This window comes from Idiotropiscis lumnitzeri, chromosome 9 (assembly GCF_059441095.1).
Source record: "Idiotropiscis lumnitzeri isolate Australia: NSW breed Sydney's pygmy pipehorse chromosome 9, RoL_Ilum_1.0, whole genome shotgun sequence".
NCBI classification, from domain to species: domain Eukaryota; kingdom Metazoa; phylum Chordata; class Actinopteri; order Syngnathiformes; family Syngnathidae; genus Idiotropiscis; species Idiotropiscis lumnitzeri.
This window is the reverse complement of record NC_142399.1, coordinates 2,759,250-2,784,439: the sequence shown is the minus strand read 5'-3', so window position 1 is coordinate 2,784,439 and position 25,190 is coordinate 2,759,250. Positions and strand designations below refer to the sequence as shown.

The 25,190-nt window shown below is 41.0% G+C and overlaps 1 protein-coding gene across 4 annotated transcripts in view; it reads right to left on the bottom strand.

The window, feature by feature from the left end:
* Positions 1-25,190, bottom strand: part of eys (EGF-like photoreceptor maintenance factor) — a 145,572-nt gene that overhangs the window by 67,343 nt on the left and 53,039 nt on the right. For 3 of the 4 annotated variants that reach the window (XM_088304338.1, XM_088304341.1, XM_088304339.1), the window contains exons 13-24: positions 23,871-23,993; positions 22,201-22,314; positions 20,882-21,004; positions 19,985-20,086; positions 17,559-17,681; positions 17,362-17,475; positions 14,585-14,698; positions 13,700-13,897; positions 11,558-11,679; positions 9,094-9,212; positions 7,543-7,802; positions 426-522 (exon numbers count right to left, since the gene is read on the bottom strand). In XM_088304338.1, coding sequence (XP_088160464.1) covers positions 426-522; positions 7,543-7,802; positions 9,094-9,212; positions 11,558-11,679; positions 13,700-13,897; positions 14,585-14,698; positions 17,362-17,475; positions 17,559-17,681; positions 19,985-20,086; positions 20,882-21,004; positions 22,201-22,314; positions 23,871-23,993 — 1,609 coding nt within the window. The remainder of the gene's footprint in view (positions 1-425; positions 523-7,542; positions 7,803-9,093; positions 9,213-11,557; positions 11,680-13,699; positions 13,898-14,584; positions 14,699-17,361; positions 17,476-17,558; positions 17,682-19,984; positions 20,087-20,881; positions 21,005-22,200; positions 22,315-23,870; positions 23,994-25,190) is intronic. The other variant, XM_088304340.1, reaches the window with a different exon arrangement.

Genomic DNA, 25,190 nt, shown 5'->3' with positions numbered 1-25,190 from the left:
TGTAAGTAAAGCAGGAGAACCCATTTTTGGAAGTGCTGACAAAGCAGCAGTGGCGGGCCGTGCATTTCACGAGTGAGTATCCTATCACAAGACGCGTTCATCACCTTCAACGTAAGGCCAGCGAGAAGGCCTTACTGTCATCAACTCTGATTGGATATCGCAAATGTCTATCAACTGGATTTGAGGGCCTCGGACAAATGGTGTGTGCTACTGGTATTATGAAATCTGCCCGGCGACACGATCTAGCTGAATTCTGATTGGATAAAAACTCGTACTCACAAATTCAACACTAGGATATAATATGACATCAATGTGAAGACTATGATCATGATTTCTAGAATATGTTCGGCCAGCAGAGAAGGCCTTGACTGCCCACCACTGTAAATGAAGCTTCAAATGTGCTTCATGAACCAGAAACTCGTCACCTGTACCCGTTGACTTGGTCCATACAGTCGCCACGGTGTCGGCAAGGATTGGAGCGGCACTCATTTGTGTCAGTTTCACAGCGGCTTCCTTCGAATCCTTGAAAGACAGAGGAGACAGTCATGGATCGGTGAGCCCGCCCACATTGCTGAAAACGTCAAAGTCGATGATAACCAAGGCCCGGGTGAACGCCATTTTAATGGGACTCGTAGCCCCGGTAGCATTTCTCATCTTTCCAGCTCTCAGAACTCACCGTTTCCCCTCAGAGAGCATGTAAGTCTAATAAGACTTCAGCACCATGGACAGATTGGTCTGAGGGTTTGTGGTTTGGGCTTTGGGGCATGTACGCTTGTGTGTGCCGTTCTATGCATATGTCTGTGTGACGGAAGAAGGTGAGAAAGGACGGGGGCTTCTTAAATTCGGCATGAGGGAGAGGCTAAAGCCCATGAGCTCTTTTGCCCGGCGTCATATAGGAGGGGGTGAGGGCAAGGTGGTTAACCAGATCAGTAGGGATGTTTGGTAGGAATTTTCAAGCAGCTTGGACGCCCCTCTGGTGGTTTGTCCCGATTCACCTTTAAATACATTTTTTTGGTTGAACTGAATTTATAAAATAACCAATAGAACCCAATATCTATCTATCTATCTATCTATCTATCTATCTATCTATCTATCTATCTATCTATCTATCTCTCTCTCTCTCTCTCTCTCTCTCTCTCTCTCTCTCTCTCTCTCTCTCTCTCTTTCTCTCTCTCTCTCTCTATATATATATATATATATATATATATATATACATATATATATATTTTTTTTTCCATGTTAACACTTTGATTGACCACTCTTTCGTTTCAGGGGAGTGGCTGCAGTCGACCGATTGGCGCTTGAAATTTGTTGTTTATTTTTCCCTGAGCAATACGTTTTTAGTGCGCAAAAAACATAATAGCTCTCAAACTATAATTTTTCATCATATAGCTCAGTGATGTAGCAGGTGAATACATTGAAATCCACTAGGGTGATGCTATGTGGTGACAAGTCACAGCTTTTTATATCTTGGGATGTAAGAATGTGAGAGCACTGAGAGCACGGCGCATCCAGTGAATTATGGGACAGCACAGGTTTCCCAACCTGGCCTGTCAGTCACGGCAATGGTGGAACACCTCGGGGGGCTATTTGGAATGTCACCACAATGTAATGCATCTTGTGCCACTAAGCACTGACTGGAGGCTCCTCTTTGACATAGCATTGAGAGATAGCGCAGGCACAAGCTCGCAAAGTCATTCCATCATACGGTTGCAGCTGCGCTACGAGATGGCTGCCACTGCCGTTGAATGTCTCCGAGGAAAAAGAAATTGAGGGTAATCCCCGGTGGACAGTGAGCTAACTTTGATGGGCGTTTCAATTGAAAAATGACTGATGTTTTCATTTTTGGTTTGTAGTGCTACATTTGTCCTTACGGTCTCCTTATCAGAGTGGCTGTCAGTTGCGTATAAAAAGCGTGAAAAGACGGGCTCGGTTGAAAGGGTTTAGTCTTTATCTGTTGTTATACGAGTCGGTGAAATGATTTAATATAATGATTAGCAAATGATATTCAAATAATCAGTCGGGGTGTGTTTTGTATGACATATCAAAATGTATGATGGTTCCCTGGACACGAATATCACCGTCCATCTAAAAAAAAAAAAAAAAAAAAATTATATGATATATATATATATATATATATATATATAAGTGTATTTTTTTATTGTATGTTTTAAAAGGAAGCCGTGAACCTTGTCGTCAGAGCGGTGTTGAATTTAACTCTCAAACTTGCTCACACCGTTCCGTGATGTTTTTCTTTCACCGCCGGCTTCCTTTGAGCGAAACTACATTTAACAACTGGCTCACGGAGCTTCCATTATTGCCTCTTTACTTGGTGAAGCCAATTTCATGCTTTTAACTGGACACCAGTGCATGTTATTCCTTTGTCTGGAAGAAATAAAATAAGGAAAGAAATGGAAAATCGGTGTGGTTTAAAAATTCTTAAATGCTTTTATATTTTAAGTATGACTGTTAACCCACAACTGTGAACATTTAGCGTAATTATACCTCAAATTCAAAGTACAATTTTGAATTTCTGGTGTGCTGGCTTCGACGGCGGGGGATGATGCCTGTCCGACCAAAAGCAGAAGCCATTGTCTCGCTCTACTGAACAAAGTGGCAAGGGAAAGAGAGATCTGCGCTTCTTTGCTTAGGTTGCTGCCCCCGCGACCCAACCCCGGATTGATGGTATCTCCAGCACTAATACTGAAATATTGCACCAGGAGCTCCGAGATTTTTTTTTTTGGGACCTTGATGGAAATTAATCATGAAAGGTTATTAGAAAAGCAAAATGATTTTAAAGGTGACACCCTTCAATATATGATTAAGAAAATCGGTAAAAGGTTTCTAGCAGGGAGCTAAAGCCCTCTGCTAAGACATGTGCTGCTGAAATGAAGACGCTACCTTTTGTCAGGCGGCATAAGAATTCATTCCAAGCGCCATTAGCATCCATTCGGTAAAATTAATTCATCCATGTAATTGAAGTCATGATTCATTGTATGGTTTATATTGCACTAAGCTGCCATTGTCGAATGGCGTTCCCCAGGGTTCTGTTGTGGGACCCTTGTTGTTTTCATTGTACTTACTGCCCCGAGGTTCCATCCTACGAAAACATGCAATTTCCTTCCATTGCTATGCGGATGACAGTCAGATCTACGTCCCGCTGGGCAAAAAAGACGCTCTCTCCTTGAAACCACTTTTGTCCTGTCTCGAGGAAATCAAAATCTGGATGCCACTCAATTTCTTGAATTGAATGTAAATGAAGCTGAATTCGGCAGGAAAGCGGGGAAACATACAAATAAAGAACAGGCAAAACAATAAAGGCATCGCTGGGGACACAAGTTCAGGCTATGCAGTAAAACCAGAGTGAAACATGCCAAGAGTTGCTGCTCTATTAAAGACGTGCTGTGAAGGGCTCGGAGGTTAAACTCCAGCATGAAACATGTCACTAACGACGGAGAATTTCTATGAGGACAATGACTGATTCCAGAAATGTCCTTATTTTCCATGCAGCTGTTGTCTAGCCATGAAACAGAAGTCTTGGAGCTAAAAATGGAGTAAGAACAAAACAGCCTTTGCCCTCGGCGATGAAGCGTTGTTAGTATTCTGAAACAGTGACAGACGGATGGGCCACACTCACTCTTGGCTCCATTTTTGCGCCTCACGCAGCTTACAAGCAGGGTTCATATTTTTTAGCCATGTTCGACATAAGACGGGAAACGGCGTTCGTGTCGTTCTTCTGGAGGAGTGTGTTAGGAATGTCTTAGAGGTGAAAATAGTGTCAGATGGAGTGATGCCGGGAACTCTGAACGCGATGACAGAAAACAGAGCTGGAGATGGAGGAGATGAAATGTTCAAGTTCTTGTTAGGAAAAAAAAAATAGAATTAACTGTTTCTGCAGAGGCGTGTTCGTATGAGAAGATTTTCACAGAAGTGTGGCATTTTATTTGCATAATAATCTGGCAGTGTTGTAAGTTTTATTCACTGTTGATTCAATTGTATATTTGACAATAATAGTGATGGGCAAATGAAACTTCAAATCTGCTTCATGAACCAGTTGTCGTATTTTTGGACTCCTGTCCGTGGCACTCTCTGTTCAACATTGGGCCGAAAGCACACTGACTTGCCATTTTTTAAACCTTTTATTTACAGCAACTGTGCCATCTACAGGACTCAAAAATACAACAACTGGTTCATGAAGCAAATTTGAAGCTTCATTTTCACATCACTACTTATTAGTATTAGGTGTGAAAGCGTACTAATCTGTGCTGTCGAAGCTATTCCTGTTTCATTTGTTGCATTCGTCGTCCACGAACCTTCACCCTGACCTCAACCCTGATGCGAGCCTTTTCAGTTTGTTCTCCTCTCGGATCTGCACCTCCCTGCAGACGTTCGCTCATTCAGAACCAAGGAGAACATCTGTGCTGGACAGGCATGATGACTTGTGCCTTCTGGCCAATGGATCAGAGGTGATTCAATCACACGAGGAGCAACTTGGATTTTTTTTGGGGCACTTTCAGATCAGTTTGGATGAGTGGAAAGGTTAGCAAATTTTTGGGTATATTTATAACCAATTTTTTTGCATTTTGCATTTTCTCACATTTCTCCTCAAATCCCTGAAGAGGAACATACAGCAAATATTTATCTGCATATTTTATTAGGATTTCTTTGGGTTTGTTGAAAAAAAAAAAAGGTTTTGCTTTTCGGACCTCCTGAGATATCCTCGGCCCACCCATGACCAAAGAAAAAAATTCCTTGCTCCACCAGTGCCCTGCTGGGATTTATTTTATTTTTTTATTTTTTCACAATACGTCTCACAATTGATAAATGGAATTTCATTTAGCTTGTGCCATCCACGGCTGTAGCAATAATCTTCGAGGAATGTAACAAGGAAGCCATTCCAAAGCTGAATAATTTTTTTCCTGAGGTTTTGAAGACCAGTTTCATTTGACCAAAACACACAACAAACAGAACCACGAAAGAAATGACGATTATGCTGATTCGGTGCTACACGGAATTTGCTGACAAAGTTTTGCAAGTTTTTTTTTTTTTTAAACTTTGTTCAATTGTGGAGAGTCTCATCTTTTATACCACGGCTATACATCATACACCGAGCTGGAAATGTGGAACACCTGCATAAGCTCAAGTTGTTTTGAACAGTATGTTCTATTATTTTGACCTTTTTGGGGTAGCTACATATGGTAAGTGGTGTTTGGTGGTATTTGAAAAATGTCTCTTAGGATGATGCAACGCAAACTACCAAGGTAAAAATAAATATGTTGCTGTATTAGTTGCGTTTAGTTTATTTGATTATGGAACATTCCAGACAGTGCATTTACATTCACTATTCACGACATGGCCCAAAAGGAGTCGGCTGAAGCGGAAGCTTACAGCCGCCGACCCGAACGCACATCAGGCAGTTCAGCAGCTCACATATTAACATTAAGAACTAAAATAAATAAATAAATTAACATGCGCGGGAAATAAAATTATATTACATCATAGCTGCATTACAGCTAAATAACTAATTAATTACTAACTCCGGAACCAAAGTCAATTTCTAGACCAGCTAAACTGTAACAGAGGATGAGGTAAGTGGTAGAAAAACAAAAAAACAAGTGCAGCTGGATACTCCGATAGACAACAAAACACAATTGCTGAATGTTAAAATGCAATTTTAAAAAAAGCATCTAATGACAATATTTCTAAATGATAGCATTGAAGTATTGTAATGCCACGGAATCAGGAAATGATTGCTCCCCAAGAAACTTCATTTATCTAGCGTTTCTGAAAAAAATAAAAAAAAATAAAAACATGCTAAAAGAACCCAACAAGTCGTAACTCGGTAAGATGAATGTATGCTGAATAATAACGGGAGGAGTGAGTGAGTCATCATGCCTTTTTGTGACGTGAAAACGAGTCAACCCACGCAAAGCTCTTGGTATAATGTATGCAGCAAGCACCTAATTTCTTATTCCTCTCCAAGGAAACCTTCAGAAACCAACCCAGCCGTTCTATTTATATCTGGAAACATCGCTTCTTCTTTGTGCTGAGAGCGCCATTAGACACAAAACAGTAAAAGTGGTGCTTTTAGAAGAGTCAAATGCTCAACAATTCCTCAAGTATCAACTTAAATCTCTCAACAGGTCACCTCATTAGCATACACGGCTATTATATCGGATTTTGGTTAAGAGCTTTATTTTTATATTGGTTTTGAGATTTTTCTTTTTTTTTTAAAACAACAGGTCAACCAATTTCTGTCTCCATCTCATCATTCGCATCAACAACTTGCTGCCTGACAGGTGGCGCTTACACTGACTGATTCATACAGACTACAAATTTATTGCTGGGCTAGAAGAAAAACAAATATTTGTAGTCACCAAACAGCCCACAGCACAAGCGTTTTTTTTTCTTTTTGTTTTTTTTAAATATGGTAAAATATACAAATGAATGCAAATCGTGACCATATGGTTGGATGGGGTGAGGTGAAATTGTGGCAGCAGCTTCAGTTTTGTTCTACAGCTGCTTTGACAAACTTTTCAGCGGGGAAAGCGAAACAGACAGCTTCTGAATGTAAGCTTCACTTAGAACAAAGAAAAAAACATTCCCCAACATGCAGGAGATTGCTCGGCAAAATATTATACAGCTGTCGAAAATGTTAATGACTTGTTCCACACTTTAATTTGAGCTATAGACAGTGACCACGTTTTTTTTTTTTAGAGATTGCCATAATGCTGTGCTGCGCTCTCAGTGTTCTCCAATTCTCTATATTATATAAATTATATTAATTAGTTTCGCCATCTATCTATAAGGCTTCATATTTTATGCTCTCTTTAGGGCTCGGCGACGGCAATTTCATACATGACCATTTGAAACGTAAAGACAAGGAACCATGAATTTCAATTACATCGCGGGGATCCAAAAAGGGGAAGTCCCCCCCCCCAAAAAAAAAAACATTAAAAGAATATTTTCTATGCAGTCGAAACTAATATTGTGTTTATGGATTATGATTGAAGTTTTTGTATATCTCTTGGGGCCATTTTGACACTTTCTGTCAACTGAAAATGACATCACAGTTGCCCATGGATCAACTATAACGACCAATTATGGCTCAGCTTCGTTACCTGAGTGATGTCAATGTCAGTCGACAGAAAATGACCCCCAACCCCTGAGATGGCTAAAAATGGGTGTCTTGTACTGCTTAATTCATATTCCACAATATTAATCACAATGCCATTTTTCAGACGAATGAAGGCCAATAGAAATGATTTTTGGGGGTTGACTTCCCCTTTAAAGCAGTGTTTTGAGCATTTAGTTGTGCACACCGATGTTTTCAGGGGTCTTATAGATTTCAGTGTTATTTATTGAAGCAGAGAAATAAATGATGAGTTTCTGCATCATAAAATACAGCTCAATCGGACGCCTGTCTGTACTTAAAATGAGCCCGGCTGCTGAAATGGAATAAGCTATTAGTGCAGTTACACTAGATTAGTTCCTCCCACCCCAAAACCTTCAATGTTCGGGTGAGGCCATATGCGCACTCACCAGCTGGGCATGTGCAGAAGGCCTTTCCATCGGAGCGTGTCAGACAGGTGGAGTTGTGCAGGCAGGGATTGTTGAGGGGATCACATGGGTCATAAGGCTGCTTGCACAATGGGCCGCTGAGAAAGGGGGGGCAGGTGCACAAGAAATCCCCAGGTGCAAGCGACTCCTGACACCGAGCTTCATTTAGACAAGGCCCGGATTTACACTCATTCACTTCCTCACCGCAGTCCACACCAGTCCAGCCTGGTGAGCACATACACCTTGGAGACACCAAAAATGGAAATGGGTCAGTTCAAGAAGATTTGTTTGCATGTCTTTGGAAAGATATCGCAATCTGCTGAAGGAAGAGATTTACAATTTGTTAACGGCATTGAGGTGGCATTTTAAATCCTCTACCGGATTGCGACCATGCTTCGAGGTACTGCTGTTTTGCTTAGCCATGTAATTGGCAATGCAGAGCAATCAAGCGAGGCTCAAGTGGTAACTATTTCATGCGCGCGCGTGTACAGCAGCCATGAACTCACCTGGTGCTTTGAGATCGTGATGCATGAGAGGATCAGGCATTCTAAAGTCATTACACTCACCACCTGTTGTATTTCGTGAGAGAAAAGAAGCAGACCTCCATTTGGGGTGAGGACTTCTTTCAAGTGGAGGACGTGCGTTGCCATTCGAGGCACGGCGTCAATTAGAGTGGAGGTGGTTCAGCTTCAATATGTGCAAGAAATACAATAATCCTAAACTGCAGGCCTCTTCTGGTGATACATTTTTACCTTGCAGGTGCACAAAGGGCTCTTATAACTCACGAGGGATTGAACTTGCAACCTTCCAAATGCAAGACAACCACTACAGCACCTGAGCCAGGCTGATGCAACCACTCAGGTCGCCTGAACATAAAAGTAGCTATGTAGTTTCAGTACGGCAACAAAAAGAGTGGCAGTACCTTATTTTCTGGACTATAAGGCGCGCCCGAATATAAGCTGTAGCAACTCTTTAAAAAAAAAAAAGCCGCACCAGGTTATCAGCCGCAGTTTTTCTATGTTGAAAAAAAATTGGTACAAATACTGTGAATGCACATAAAGGTACAGAAACTGTGCATTTTAACACGGCAACAACTTTGCTCATTAAAACAAAACAGACCCAAGAGAAAAAAATGGAGATTTATTTAGCGTATTTTCTGAACTGTTGTATTGGCCGCATGGTTCAAAATCTAGGAAAAAAATAGCGGCTTACAGTCTGGAAAATATGGTTTGTGCGTCGGAGTGACAGAACTGAAGCAGCAGGTGAATATTCCACTTGATGGCCAAAACAGATTCCCTTCCATCCCTTCGCTTTTTTTTTTCTTCGTCTCTTCGTTAAACGTCTGCAGTGAGTCATACATCCCCTGGATTTTTGTTCACGCTGTGAGACAGTCATTGACTCGTTTATTTTACCTGACATTCAATTCATTATGCGCTTTGCCAATAGAGGCACATTCTGCTAAACGTGTATTTTTTTTTTTTCCCATGAAATATCGAATGCATCGAGTGCCCTACCGCTCGCACAAGCACCTACTTGAAGCCGTCGAGTTCCGTGCAGGTGGCGTTGTTTTTGCAGGGCTGTGACGAACATTCATCAATTTCTCGCTGGCAGTACTCTCCCTCCCAACCGGCGTGACATACACACTCGTAACTCTGCGTTAAAACAACAACCACAAAATAAGAAGTCTTCTGATTAGAGAGGAAAATGGCCGACGGAGCGTCTTACATCTGTTAGGATTGCTTAATTCACTTTGTAGCATTTTGACAAACAAATGCTGGCATAACATTTTCCCCAATGCAATATACAGTACAATCCCCCATCCGCATCAAATATGCATCCCATTTGGGAATCTATTTGAACTGTGGAAGAGTCACGCTTGTCGTACATTTGGCATCACCGCATTTGCATTTCGCCTCCCGCCCACCCTGCGCATGAAAGGAAAGCTTGTTTTCAGCTGGCGTCATTCAAGACATATGCTAACTTCCATCAAGCATTCAGCAACATCATCTCCATATTTTGCAGGGAACATTGAAAATAGTTCCGGTTTATTTGTTTATTTCACAGCCTCCTTTTTTTTTTTTTTTAACAGCATGCGAAAGACGTGTCCTTGATTTCATCATTGAAATTTGCACTAGTACTAATTTAGTACAATTAATCATAGCATGCAAGATTAATTGTTTGTGGTTCAACCACAAGCAACTGGTTTAATTTTTAGACAGCACTTCAGATAAGGGATGGTTGTACGTGCGTGGCCAAAGATTTTTCACAAGATACGTCATTGCCAATGTTTGGTCTAAGGTCCCGGAAGCTGAAGGTATGCTAATCAGAATTGTGCAGAACATGCGATGGGGTGTGTCGTTAAAATGTTCCTAATATGACCGGTGGGCGCTGGTGGGGGGGGAGAGGGGGGGGGGGGGTTGGGGTATTGGTTGCAGCCGTCTCGTGATAAATTAGAAACCTTCAGGATATTCCGATTCTTTACCCCTGGCAATGGAACATAATCTCATTTTTGCTGCTAAATCACCTTCGGGGACAGCAATTTTCCAAAATAAGCTCTATGGGACACTGTATTCAGAGAGAGCGATGGCTGGGCCGTAAACAAGACTATGTAGCAAAATGTATTCATAATGAGTTCAGGGACAGACTCGGAAAAAAAAAATCCAGTAAAATGTTGAAAATAGTTGATATTACCGATAGGCGGGCTAGGAGCCGGATTCTATCCACGCGCACTTCTGGGCGAAAGGCAGACTTCACCCAAAGCTAGTTGCCAGTCACTCACAGAGCATGAGTCACGATTAACTAATTGTTAAAATTGTCGTCAATTGACTGAGTGAGGCGAAATGCCAAATGGAAGGCACTACTTGTCTGCAACAAGTAGACACTAACAAAGAGTGAACAGACAAAACACAGGCTGCGCTTAGTCCTCGGCACCTCCAGCAGCATTTGGTCCACAGACCTGAGGCAGTGGGGTGGAGGAGCTCAGAGAGGTACGCTGGGTGAGGCCATTTAAAGACGAACAGAAGTATTTTGAAGCGAACTCTAAAGTCCACTGGGAGCCAAGATTGGGGTGATGTGAGCAGCAGCATTTTGGAGCAACTGGAGACACTTGTGGGAGGACTGGCTGACTCCAAAGTAAATTGCATTACAGTCATCTAGCAACAAAGGCGTGGATTACCATTTCCAAGTGCTGCTAGGAACGAAAGGGCTTCACGTTGACTACCTTGAATATTCCTTTACTTACCTGAATACGTATCTACATAAAATGCATCATTTATGAATTGCATGTGTTAAACAAAAGCATATATAATCAAAAGAAAATGGAAAACAATTTATTTCTCATCTTCAGCTAAAGCCATTGAATCAGAAAAAGATTAGAGTGACCAAGAAGTATATCATATGAATTCTAATTAACATAAAAAGTCATTTATTAATCAGACGTGACCTGTTTGGGCAAAAATAATCCGATGTAATCAAACAATTACTATCGATTCATTTCTTACTGCTTCTAATCTTCAAAGAGTGCTCACATCCCGAATTGCAGCTAAATCTTTTGTCTGAAAAGTCCAAACGGAGAATCGTGCAAGTGCAACTTTGTTTCTTATGTTCCTATAGCGCTAGTAGTAAATTGACGCACTCAGATGCTGATGGCAAATCCGCCAATAAGACCGAGACAGTCTGTCGGCACTGCCTACACAATCCTGATGGTACTGACACATGGCGCTACATTTCCTCTCCCTATGGGCACCAAACTAATAATGATCCTGGACAGCTGTGTGTATTTTACTCCGACACGCGTCAGTGCAGTGACTGCATAACGGTCATCAGGTAATCGGCACTACCTTATGTGTATCACTTGAGTCCATATGTAATGGGAATTACCAAGTGCACTGATTAATGGCACACATTTCCATTTTAAGGCCCTCTCAAAGTCTATTACATCACTCCATGATAATGTCATGGAGAAATAAAAAAGAAAAAAAAAAATCGGTCGACTTACCGAATGGAGATCCTTACATATTGAGTTGCGACTGCACAGATTGTTCACGCAATCGTCAATGTCTTTCTCGCATCGCAGGCCAGCATAACCAGGATTGCAAAGGCAATAAAATCCATCTACAACTGAAACAAGATCAGCGGTTTAGTTACATCTTGAATCATCAATTACTATTCACAGCGCTCAGCAGGTAGCACGTCATTTCTACGGCGCTAATTGTTAGCAACAACAATAATTGCTCATTCTGGCGCCGCCTTTTTTTTTTTTTTTTTAAATGAAATGACAATTGTTTCACAATAAAAATGACTGGCTTCTGCCAGTACTGCTCGCTGCACATTCGTGCCACGGCAGCGACATCAGTCTGACCGAGTCCGACACTTTAACCATCTTTAAATTAACCTGTCTGGCCACTGGCCTTTTTTACCCTTTCACTTCCACCTCTTTTTCTCAATAAATGCCCCGCAGGCTTGTCATTTATTCCCACACGATCAGAGTTCACAGTTCCCGTGAAGCTAAGTGAAAGAGAAATAGAAAGAGGAGATTTTTTTTTTTTCCACATTCAACATGTACCATTTTTTTTTTTTTTTTTTTACGCCATCTTGTGAAATATTCCGCGTGTTATGTGTTTCCACCTCACACTTTCCTTGCTAAACGACAAGAGATGCATCACTGTCTCTGCAACGCAACATTGATGCACAGTTAGCCAGTGACAGAGGTAATTGCGCTTCTTTCAGGAGTGAATTTATTACTTCCCCAGTCAGGGTCCCAGGATTCTTCATTATCCCAAAGATTTAGCACGTAATCTATGCTGCCACTCTGTCTTGGTGTGTGTAGCCACTATTACTCTCATTAAACGCTTTTGCTCTTGGGTGGCAGCAGCATTACTCATCTCAGCCGCTGCGGCTCGGCGGTGCTCTCCCCAAAGACGGGGTCGGCTGGTGTTCAGCGCCGGGCCTGTGGGTCCTACGGGCCCCGTGTCAATGACCTGCAGTGACCTGGCTGCAATCAAAATGAGTCCAGACAGCTGGCTGAGGTGTACGATGACACGATGAAGTGAGCCGCTGAATCCAAGGCTCACAAAGTTTATTCCATAAAAAAAATGAATCAAAAATGATTTTGGAAGTATGGAACACAATGTAGTAATTCAAAACGGTACACACCAGATCTTGCTGAAAGGTTGATCAATGTTTTATTTACTAACATCCTCGTTCTGTAAATTCATTCGCTTGATTAAAGGGAAAGTCAGACATTTAAGAATACGTTCGATAAGATAAGATGTCCTTTATTAGTCCCACAATGGGGAAATTTGAGAAAAAAAATTCGAGATTCGAACCCAGGCCTCCTGGGGAGACTGGGTCCTGAACGCGGCGCCTTAGACCACTCGGCCATCCTGGCAGCCAATAATAATATTCCCTTTATTAGTCCCACAATGGGGAAATTCGAGATTCGAACCCAGGCCTCCTGGGGAGACTGGGTCCTGAGCGCGGCGCCTTAGACCACTCGGCCATTCTGATTAATATTGCGTTTGTGCGATATCATTTTTTTTTCATGTCGGGGGGGTGGCCATTTTATCACTTTCTGTTGACTGAAAATGACATCATAGTGGCTCCGACCAATCACGGCTCATCTGTTTTCTGAAGCTGAGGCATGATTGGTCAGTCCACAGAAGTGACAAAATGGCCACCACTTGAGATGGCTAAAAACATTTTGATTTTGCTGCTGAACTCATATTCCACAAATGCAATATTAGTCAGAATGTCACTTTAAGACTAATGAAGGCACATAAAACATTATCACAACTAATTTTGGGGGGTTGACTTCCCCTTTAATGAATGTCAAAAGAGTGCAGTTATTAGAATTAGAAATCCCTTTATTGTCATTGTACTCAAGAGTGCAACGAGATTAGAGAGCTCCCCTCTCCAGTGCAATACAACAATAATACAGACAAATATATAAATTAGATAAATAAGAGAGTGCAATGGAAAATAATACTGAAGGGTATATAAAAAGTCCCGGCTGATCCGATCAGATGGCATCATCTCATTCACATGACACCCTCATTCGCTTCAACTTTGACCCCGCTGTCGGACGTCAGACATTGCGACTGTTGACATGGTAATACATTTCTATTTTTTTTCTTCTTACCATCATAACAAAACCCATTGACGCATGGGCTGGAGCTGCACTCATCCATGTTGATTTCACAGCGGGGGCCCGTGAATCCTCTGCGACAGCGACACCGGAAGCCCAAAGGGTAATGGTCCTCATCCAACTCTTCCACACACAGGGCGCCATTCTCGCAGGGATTGTTGGCCTCACAGGGTAACAAGTCACAATTTGGACCTAGGGTGAATACACAGAAGCATCCGGCCTTGTTGAGAAGACAATCAAATAGCAGGGCAAGGGATTGGAAAGACTCCACCTCTGTTGTTTGAATAAAAGTAAATGGCGGAAAAAAAACTGACAGTTGCGTTCACGATTCGATTAGAAAATTATGATTATTTTATATTCACGGTTAGTCGGCTTTCTACATAAGAAGGTAAACAACAGCTGGAGAGGCAATCAATACAGCCGTCATGATATTTTTCATTTAATGAAATATTTTAGCCAAAATGGTGATTTTGACCTTTGGTGGGTGATTAAAAACAAAGGGAAAACCAGGAAATTGATTTATCCTTTGCCATTGCAGATAAATAACAAATAAAAGCGAATTAACTGTAGCAGCAATGCAGAGTCTGATTTTGTAGTAACAGTTTAGCCTCATTGCTCTTTATAATCTGTTTCATGCTTGACTTACTTTCATCATCATACATTAGCTTAAAGCGCCAGCATTGTTTATGCAATCATATCACCATGCTATGACACTTAAACGACACATTTGGTTGACGAGCAAGCCTAAGCCAGGCAAGTGACAAAGTGCTCGTTTTGTTGAGATTTGAAGTGAGTTCAGAGAGGTGAAAATAATAGTATGTGAAGTTAATTAACTTTTTTTTTTTGGGGGGGGTTCCCAACTCCCCAAGTGTTCATTACCTTTAAAAGGAGCCAGACATCGGCAGAAGTAATTACCAGGCTGGTCAATGCATGTGGCTCCATTCTTGCACGGTGATGAAGCACACTCATTTATGTGAAGTTCACAAAGGGTTCCTTCAATAAAAAAAAGAAGTAAATCAATAAAATAAAAAAATAAAAATAATAATAATAATAATAAAGGAGTCGATAGAAACTCTTTTCTAGAAACACGGCCGACTTTTGTATGTGCCACATTGAATAAGAGCCAACCCGATCAAGCAAGCACAACATGCAGGAGCAGGCACAATAAGCACAATAAGTCCGTAAATAGTAACTCACAGTTTCTACAATAAACTCAGTTCCTTCCTCTGACATGGTGGGGTCTAACAAATAACCCCCCCCCCTCTCCCAAAGTAATGCCAAGCATTTCAACATAGAACGTGTAAACATTTTGAAATGAAAAGTTCTCCTCAACATATTCTCAGCTATTATTCAGAGCTGCGCTTTGATCCTCACAGATTTGATGGCGCAGCTCGTTTTATTGATCAAAATGAACATCAAATCTTCCTCTGTGGGATTTATTAGTGAAAAACAGTTCAAATGCACTTACTGGGTTTGATTTTTGACAATGGAAAGGATTTCACTGATTTGTTATTCATCTCTGTTCTTTTTCAGAGCGCTTACATGTTGGAACATAATTCCAGAATATACCAACGACTGACGCTTTGCTTGCTTCATGTTTATTGTGTGTCATTTTCTTTTGAGAGGTTTGATGAGTGCTGAGGGAATTAAATTATTTAAAAAAAAAAGACCAAATCAAAATCCAAAACACGTGCATCCATAGCCATGAGCGAGGTTAACACAAGCGCCGTCATTCAGGCAGGGAGACGTCGTGCACTCATCTGCGTGGACTTCACAGTAGCTGCCTGAGAGAACGACATTTATGAGAACTGAAAAAAAGAGCTCATTTTAAGATCCATACTCATTCTCACTGTCCTTCATCTGCGATGACGAAAAGTTGGCGTTAAGCATAGTTAAGCTCCGAAATGCGCCATCGAATATTAAATGTGAAGGCTGGTTACACCTAGCATCCCCTCTTCGCAGTAATTGCTTTCAAGTAATAGATATTTATGAAATATTAATTTTCATCAAGATTTTAGGCTGAAAACTCATATTGTTTTCTGAAATAAAATGTATAAAATTATATTTATTCATATTAGTAATGCTAGTATAGATGCAATATTGTGAAGTTTATTTCTGGTCTCAAAAATAGTGATCAGTTGCATATCAATAACTGAAAATGTAGCAATAATTTCATAGAAGAGGTTGCAGAATCGGACTCATTTTGCGTGCATGGCAAATTTGAGGTAATTAATAATTTTTTTTTTTTTTTTGACTGTGATTGTAGAGCAGGAGTGCGCAAACTACGGCCCCGGGGCTACATGCGGCCCCTTAAACGTTTTAACTCATCCCGCCAAAATTGAAAAAAATTAAATCAATAAACCATGTTCATGTTTTATTTTCTAAATAATGTGCTTTTTCAAAGATATATTTATTGTCGTAATGCTTTTGTTCACTTGCATTTAAAATTAAATGTTTTTTTTTTCTGATGAGGTGAGGTTACCAAAACACTCCATCAATCTGCTCCTGGTCCGGCACCTCTGTCAAATTTCAGAACCCATTGTGGCCCGCCAATCCAAAAGTTTGCCCACCCCTGTTGTAGAGGGTATAATGGTCAAATGAATTAATTGTCTAATAAAATAAAAATCTAAACTTTGTGACTATTCCCAAAGTTGTGAGAATTTAAACATCTGTTTACCACCAAATGTTTTGATATAACCTTTTGGCACGCAAAGCTGGCGTGCTCTCGATTTCGGCTTCGACGCCCGTCCGTCTGCTAACATGATGCATTCGAAAGTTGCGGTGATGACTAAAAATGTGTCACGCATCAACTATGTTTTCTGATTGCGCCACAATCTTCAGGTCACATTGAGCAGAATGATGGCATGCCAGTCACAACAGCCAATAAGAAATTACAACTCGATAGTTTACATTTGAAAACACTTTTTGTCCGAAAGCTCACTAAGTGACCTCTTCTTCATCCCATTAAGAGATTATGTGGCCCATTAGCGACCGGGAGTACGCCGTCATTTAAATGCTTGATCGACTCATTTTGGTCCAGAAGGAAATCTCGCTGCGGACTTCAGTTGCATGAAATGTGAAACCATAAGGACAATTAGCGCACTGTGACTTTCCGACGCTGGCATCATCAGGAGCCAATTAAATTTACTAGTTAATTTACAGGCGCTGTAACAGATAACCTTTTTTACAGTTTGTGTAGGTCAACTTGTCAAACTTAGATTGAATACTAATGGCGTCAAGTATCTCGGAATTCACTGCGTGGCTTTACCTGTGTCCAAAAATTATCTTCGAGCCACCTTGCCATCTGCTCAGAAGGCCCGATTTTGTCGAACAAAATTGACAATGAATTCGGAATATAGCTGATAGTTTTTTTGTTTCCATGAGGATTTTATTGGATATCAAGGCCTTCTCTGCTGGTCTAACACAATCAAGAAAAAATGATCCTGTTCTTCACATTGATGTCATATTATATCCTAGTGTTACATTTTTAGGTTCGAGTTTTTATCCAATCAGAATTCAGCTAGATCGTGTTGCCAGGCAGATTTCACAATACCAGTAGCACGCGCTATTCGTCTGAGGACTTCAAATACAATCGTGTGGGCATCAGTTCAGTCAAAGTCAACGAGCTTTGGGATTTACGCCACCACTGATACTACCTCCGAATCCAAGAGGGCACAGGCAGGTGAAAGAAGCGACAGCATCGACGCAGGAACCGCCATTTCCACAAGGCCGGCTGAGGCATTCGTTGACTTCTATCTCACAGTTTTCGCCTACGATGCACAAAAGGGAAGAACAAATTTGCTTTCGTCAATCAAGAAATGTATCGACACCGCCAAAGAATAACGTGACATACCGATAAACCCGGGCGCGCAGAAGCAAACGTAGCCGCTGGGAGTGTCTTGGCAAACACTCGCGGCACCACATGGCTTGGCCTCACAATCATTTATGTTCAGCTCACAATAACAACCAGTCGAACCTACAAAGAGAGGACAACGTCTCGGGAAATCTTGACGATTAGAAACAACAAATCGTTCCATCTGTTTCCCAAAACGGAACTATGTTGTTAAATTGTGCCCCGAGTCAATCAAAATTAAAAACACAACTGAGCAGTCATTAAACCAGAGGGGTCTTCAATCCTGTTCCTCGAGGGCCGCTTTCCTGGATGTGTTCCAGCTCTCCCTGCTGCAACACACCTGATTCAAATGATCAGGATCATTATCCGGTTTCTGAAGACCTCGGAGATGATCGGAGCCAGGAAACTGGCCCTAGAGGATCAGGATTGAAGACCCCTTCACTAAACATTACACAGAAAAATAGAAAACGCAATTCTCAGGACATGAAGCTGAAGAAACAAATGTTTATTGAGAGGTACCAGCACCCCCCACGACAACCGTCAGGAAAAGCGGTTTGGATAACGGATGGATGGATTTTCACTGTAGGCTAAATGCAAAAAAAAAATTTTTAAAAATCTAACAAAAAAACTGAAGCACCTTTTGTGCATTTAGCACTTGTACATGCAAAGCTTACAAAAAGTACAACATATACAAACGAGAAGCGCATTACTCAGCCACAGCAACGTTTCAGCAAACTGAATCAAATCACAGAACTTGATCCACACCACAAGCCACATTTTCTCTGGCCAGGCAACAGCGAAAAAAAAAAAATCCCTGGCATGCCACGTCCAGACTTGGCATGCCTCCACACCTGTCACAATCGGCGAGTTCCATGGCTCGCAGGAGATTTATCCCGCTGTAAGGTTGGCACCCATATACCTTCCGCCGCCACAAGGAGAAGAATTCTTCAATGGGATCCAGGAAAGGGGACCACGACAGAAAGCAACGATTGATAAAAATTTGGTTCGCATTGGACCAAAACACATCGTCAGGCAGTAGGCGGGGGACACCCTGAACGGGTTGCCAGCCAATCGCAGGGCAAGCAAAGACGAACAACAATCTGCACTCACACTCATACCTCGGGGCAATTTCGAGTGTCAATCGACCTGCCATGCATGTTTTTTGGGAATGTGGGAGGAAACCGGAGAACCCGGAGAAAAGCCACATGCAGACACAGGGAGAACGTGCAAACACAGAAAGGCCTCAGCCGGAATCGAACCCACGACCTCTGCACTGTGAGGCCATCGTGCTCACCAGTTGTCCACCGAGTATATTAAAAAAAAAACAAAAAAAAAACTTGTGAACTGACTTTCTGATCCTGGATCTACTGATGGGTAAATGAAGCTTCAAATCGGCTTCATGAACCAGTTGTAGTATTTTTGGCCTCCTGTAGATGGCACTCTCTGTTCAACATTGGCTGAAAGCACACTGACTAGTATATTTTAAACCCTTTATTTAAAGCAACAGTGCCATCTAGAGGATTTAAAAATACAAAAAAATGGTTCATGAAGCAAATTTGAAACTTCACTACCAGGATCCTGTATATAACCTTGGCCCCAGACACCCACATATTGCAAGTTTCATCAATTCAGTTAATGAGTCAGCCCACATCCTGACAAATGACACACACGTCATAGATGTGTTTTGGGTTGTATCGTCAGCATGTTGAGATTGAAATGAGTAAAATAATGAACTGCTTTGATCACAATTGATTCAAGTGAAAGCGCAATTGAAAACAAGCGGCTGCTGGATACTGGAGCTACCTGCTAAACAATTACACTTGAAGCCTCTCCAAAGGGCCGAGCACGTCGATCCGTATTGACACAGGCCAGCAACGCAACGCTTGATGGGCTTTTCGCAGTCAAGCCATGTTGGAGTATGTATTTGCAAGAGCGAAGAGTCCCGTCGGGGTCACAGGGATTGGACACACATTGGTTTCGAGATGAGGAGCAGTCGCGGCCACGGTGTCGTGGTCGGAGGAAGAAGCGGGATTAAAGGAGTGATGGATGTGAGGTGCTGCAGCATCGAAAGCATCCACCAACAGCTGGCACAAATCACACACTATGATTTCATTGCCTTTTTTTTTTTATATATATTCCGACAGACTGTTGTTAGTTATCTAACCCAACTAAGACTGCAGAAGCCCAGCGGCAGTACACAAAACAATTCCGTTTCAAACACCTGTTATAAGCTTTGGTGCGTTTCTATGCACACTAAGATTTGATATGCAATACCATGACTTTTTATATGAATAATTAATATACTGTAGTAGCGATAGAAAATAACCATATGTGGTCTATTGAATACTTATGTACACGGCAATATGGCAAAATCTATGCTGAGTTCATTTGACCAAAAGTACGCTGTGATACACAATTTTAAATACCTGGTGGACAAATGCATTGCAAGTCGTGGAAACAGCGTCCTTTATTTTTGCAGTCGTCAACATCTTCCGTACATCCTGAGAGAGCAACTGAGCAATTCTTACCTGAAAAGGAATTTCATTTTAGTGCAAATATGCTCACCTAAACTGACTGTATGTCACCATGAGTACAATTAAGACAATCGATTACACGCAGGTAATTTTTTCATGACAATGATGTCATTTTAAATCTTTAGGATTATTATTATTTTTTATTTTGGTCGAAACCTACAAAATGAAATATACAATGCAATTATGTACGTCATATCGCTCATCATAAACTAGCATGATATAAAATAGCAGCACCGTCATTTTTATTCATTATGCAATGCAATGCAATTCTTTCGATTGGAAACCTTGGACTTTGTAAAAACTATTGAGCTCGAGTCACTCTAATCCTCTGCTTCGCAAATAGTGGGGCGGGCTCCCCTGGGGGGTGTGCGGTGCGATGCTAAAGGGGTGTGACCCTGTTGAACTTTTTTTTCCACCGTACTACAATAAAGTGTAATTGCACCTCCACTCCAGTAGTTGGCAGTGGCGCTCTCTTTGCCCATTGTGCGCAGCAAGTATTAACTCGATGGTGTAGTTTTTTTGTTTGTTTTTTTTTGCAATGAAATTGCTATTATTTATTGCTGCGGTTCATTATTGTTCAAATTGTATTATTCGTCCAAATCATACCCATCATAACCAATAAATGATGATCAATAACAGTCAAATAAGAAACAATCAGTGCCAGTGGATTCAAACCTGTCGGAAACAGAGTAGGATTTTTCTGCGCATTACGATACAATCACTCGGGTGATTAGAAATTTTGAAGTCATCAAATTCATTCATGACTAAATGATGGCATAGACAACTCACCAGCAAAGCCCAACGGGCAGATGCACTCATAGTCTGCAACCAAGTCGATACATGTGGAATTATTGGCGCAGTAGCCATGGACACATTCATCATGATTGATTTCACAGTTCGACCCCTCGAACCCTGGAATGAAGAGAAAGAGAGAAAAAAAAAACCTTATCAAAGGCAGATTGTAAATGTCAGTAAACACCATTTTCAAAAGATGCCAATTAGAATTGCTATCAGCTTGTCAAATATGTATTTTCTTCGCTCATACAAAGGGGAATTATTCTCCTTCGTCTTGATTTTCTGTATTCATTCAGAAAAAGGGCAGAGAAAAAAAATATCGAATGCATAGACAATACAGAATGACTAGTTTATGACTGACACAAATATGCTGTCCGGTAATTTTATGCACGGATGTACTTGATTAATATTTCGGCACACGACACATTTTTATAACTGAACAGTTAAAGCCATGATGTGAAAGCGAGTGCTGCCAATTCTGACATATCATCCCCCCCTCATAAATATATTGGAGTGCACGGTCACGCTAGCAAATGACTATCATTAGCACTGTCACACACGACAACTACAGGAGGGCCATGACGAATGCGAGGCCATCAGCACTATCGGCGCAGGTCAAATACTCATCATTTCATCGTTTCTCAAACTGACCATGGAACCAATTTCCACCTCTCTCCGAGTCATAAAATTTGACAATCATCCCGACTTCATTAAAAATGCATAACAGGCTTAACCTGCAATGGAGGTTTAATCAGAACTCGGACTGCAAGGTAAGACCATCTGGACTGGAAATGATTGAGAAACTCTCTGAAATGGATTAGCGCTACTCGCCGTAATGGTGCAAGGGACTATTAGGAAATGAATGACTGGATATGATGCCACAATTAGTGAAATGTAAAACAAATATTTGTAAACCTTGACACAAGTTGTTAATTGCAAACCAGCCCCGCCCCCACAAGATGCAAAACATGTCATTGAAAATAATGACCAAGATGAAGCAGCTATAATAAAAAATATTTTAAAAAAAAGAAAAAATATTAATATAAAAAATACGTTTGCTTTTTAATCAAACATTCACACAGGTCAACTGATTAATTCCGGCTCATGATCAGCAGAATGTTAAAGTTCCAGTGAATGTTTTGAATGAAAAATGAAAATTCATAAACGTATTGATAACTTTTAGCGTGGATTAAAATTAGATTTGAGATATATCTCATTTCTTTGTTTTTCTTTTAAAGTACAGTCACTTTTTGCGCTTGCAAAATCATTGTGGCAAATGAGGTGGATTTATTTTGAGTGACATTTGCCGTTACCCTCTGAGCAGAAGCAGTGATACCGGTCAGTGGCGTCCACACAAACGGCATTATTTTGGCACGGCTTTGACTCACACTCGTCGAGATCGACTTCACACAATGACCCGCCGAACCCTGCAACTCAAAAAAGAATCTGATTCAAATCCGGGTTTTGTTTCAGGGATAACCCCAGAACAATAAATCTTTATTTCAGCCCAGGCGCACTGACGTCCGCATGCGTGCGTGCGTGCGTGCGTGCGTGCGGCTCACTGGATTATTAAATCATGTCAAAGAAGCGCAAGTCATTTATCGTATTAAACGAAGACGATCCAGTGATTTTAAGATCAAAGTCGATTTATGTAGAAGGGGAACCACATGAAAATAATTACATGCACGAGAGCATGTATAGAAACTCGTACACGCGAGTGCACACACACACACACACACACGCACACACACACGTTTACACAAAAGCCAATTAAAGGCAAGAAGAACGCCAGCGTGTGTTTGTGTGTGTTTCGGTTAATTTGTTTATATTTATGAAAAATATGAGTTTGTGGTACCCTCGTATTCACACTTTTCATCTAAAAGCATTTTCAGGTTTCAAGTTTTCAGGCTGATGCTGATCCTCTTGAGATTCATTTCATTCATCTTTCGACATACTCCTCGAATCAACATATTCAGTCAAAGAACGTGAGTCACAAACCTGACGGTGGAGGAGATGAGAAAAAGGTTTTGCAACAAATTACGCTGGCAAGCATTCGATAATATGAATGCCAAACTCGCCCACCTGAAACATCGAAGGCAAGGCAAAATTTTTTCCAGCGTGCCCTTGAGAGACGATGTGGGACAGCAGCTCGCGGCGACTTGCTTTCATTTACATAAGAAATCATTCACACTCTTTCATTTTGACATATGCCCAGCATACGTGAAGCGGGAGTAATGAAGTCGCTCACTTATTGATTTGGTTGCATGAACTTCTCCCAAACAGAGTCGACAAGGCTGAAATATGAGCTTTTTATCGGCAACATACTTTCATTCCGACATTTGACAATGCTTATCTGTCACGCCACGTACGCACACACAAAGCCTGTAATAATTAATTGGCACTAATTACCATAGAAACTGATAAAATACGGTAAATAACGATAATGTAATGAATACACTTACTTTGTGGTGACTTACAGAGCGTATTTACAAGCGATACGTCGTCCATCTGTACCGTTAGGCCACATGGCGTGTGCCCTTCTGATGGGCTGCAACATTGCAACTCCCTTTCACCGATAATTCAAATTCTCAATCACACAATTAAACACTTGGGCTCCTATTAAAACGTTTAGGTGCACGCTAGTGATGGGTTCATGAAGCTTCAAATCTGCTTCCTGAACCACTTGTAGTATTTTTGGACTCCTGTAGGTGGCGCTTTCTGTTCAACATTGGGCTGAAAACACACTGACTTGCCATATTTTAAACCTTTGATTGGAACCAACAGTGCCATCTAGAGGACTCCAAAATACAACAACTGGTTCATGAAGCAAATTTGAAACTTCATTTTCCCATCAATAGTGCACACACTGCTAACAGGTGGCAGGAAAAAACATCAACATCATCACTCAAGCAATGCGTCAAGTCGAAAAGATTTTTTGCGAACATCAACAAGTGCACCATTTCCATCAAAGATCTTTGCATACCTCTTTCACATAAGCAAATGACATTTTGCCCATCCTTTGTTTCCGTGCAGTGTTCTGTATGTTCCGAGCACATCCCAAATGAGCAAAGGTCGATATCAATGGAGCAGTCTTTGCCCTTGAAACCTGCAACGACAATAACGTTGTCAATTAAAATTCAAAGAAAAAAATGGTGCAACACATCGATGTTTTGGAAGGTAAAGGCACCGTAGCGCATTCATGCATTATTGAATCTTCCCCCTTGCAATGGAGCTGCGATGTATGCAGTATGTTAATTGCGTGTCTCATTGACAGTGACCCAACCAGATCAAATTCATCTACGGCACCAAATGGACATCTGCATGCCACTGATAGAAGCCAATTCCAATATCTGGTGTTGGAAATTAAAACACAAGCCGATGGGATACGTATTACATGTGATTATCTGGGAAAAAATAATAGAAAAGCATTAAACTTTAAAAAGGTAATACACAAACTGCACCACCCACTACAGTATTTTCTGGACTATAAGATGCACCAGCCACTCCTTTTTGGGGAAAAAATTAAAAAAACAAAAAACAACAACAAAACAAAAAAAAAAAATTAATTAATTAATATAAAAAAAACATATAGAAGCCACCATTTTCTAAATTGAAAAAAGTAGTTGCTTACTACATGTACAGAACAATTTTATACTGTGAATGCACACAAACACAAACAGTGCCTTATAACACGGCAACAACTTTGCTAATTAATTTTTTTTTTTTTAAAAATCGAGATTTATTTAGCGTATTTTCTGAACTATAGAGCACCGTTGTATTAGCCGCATGGTTCGAAAATCGAGGAAAAAGTAACGGCTTATTGTCCGGAAAATACGGTAAATGGTTTTCAGTTTCAGACAAAGACTTCTGAACAACGAAATCTGATATAATGATTGGACCAAACAAGTGAGTCTCTTCAAACATAAGAACATCAGATTGCGCACTTTTCTGCCATTAAAGTCACTCTGCATGTTAGGGTACGTGTACGGAACATAACCATTTGACCTTCCATCCCGCCTTCTTCCCGACGTTATAAATTCCCTGGACTCGGTAATGGCCAACCATTGCCCCCAACAGAGTGTTTGTAAAATGCTTAATAACCAATTGTGCATGCCATTCACTCAGCAGTTAACGTTGCATGAAGGAATGTCACATTTCCAGTGTCACAATCATAAATGGAACGCACCGTTCGTTCTGACATGCCGTTCAACTCCGTTGTAAGCACCCAATTTGATCAATTTGTTTCTTCAAATTTCAGACGGACAAACCAAAGACATACTATGTTGTTCGTTCCGTCCGTTGA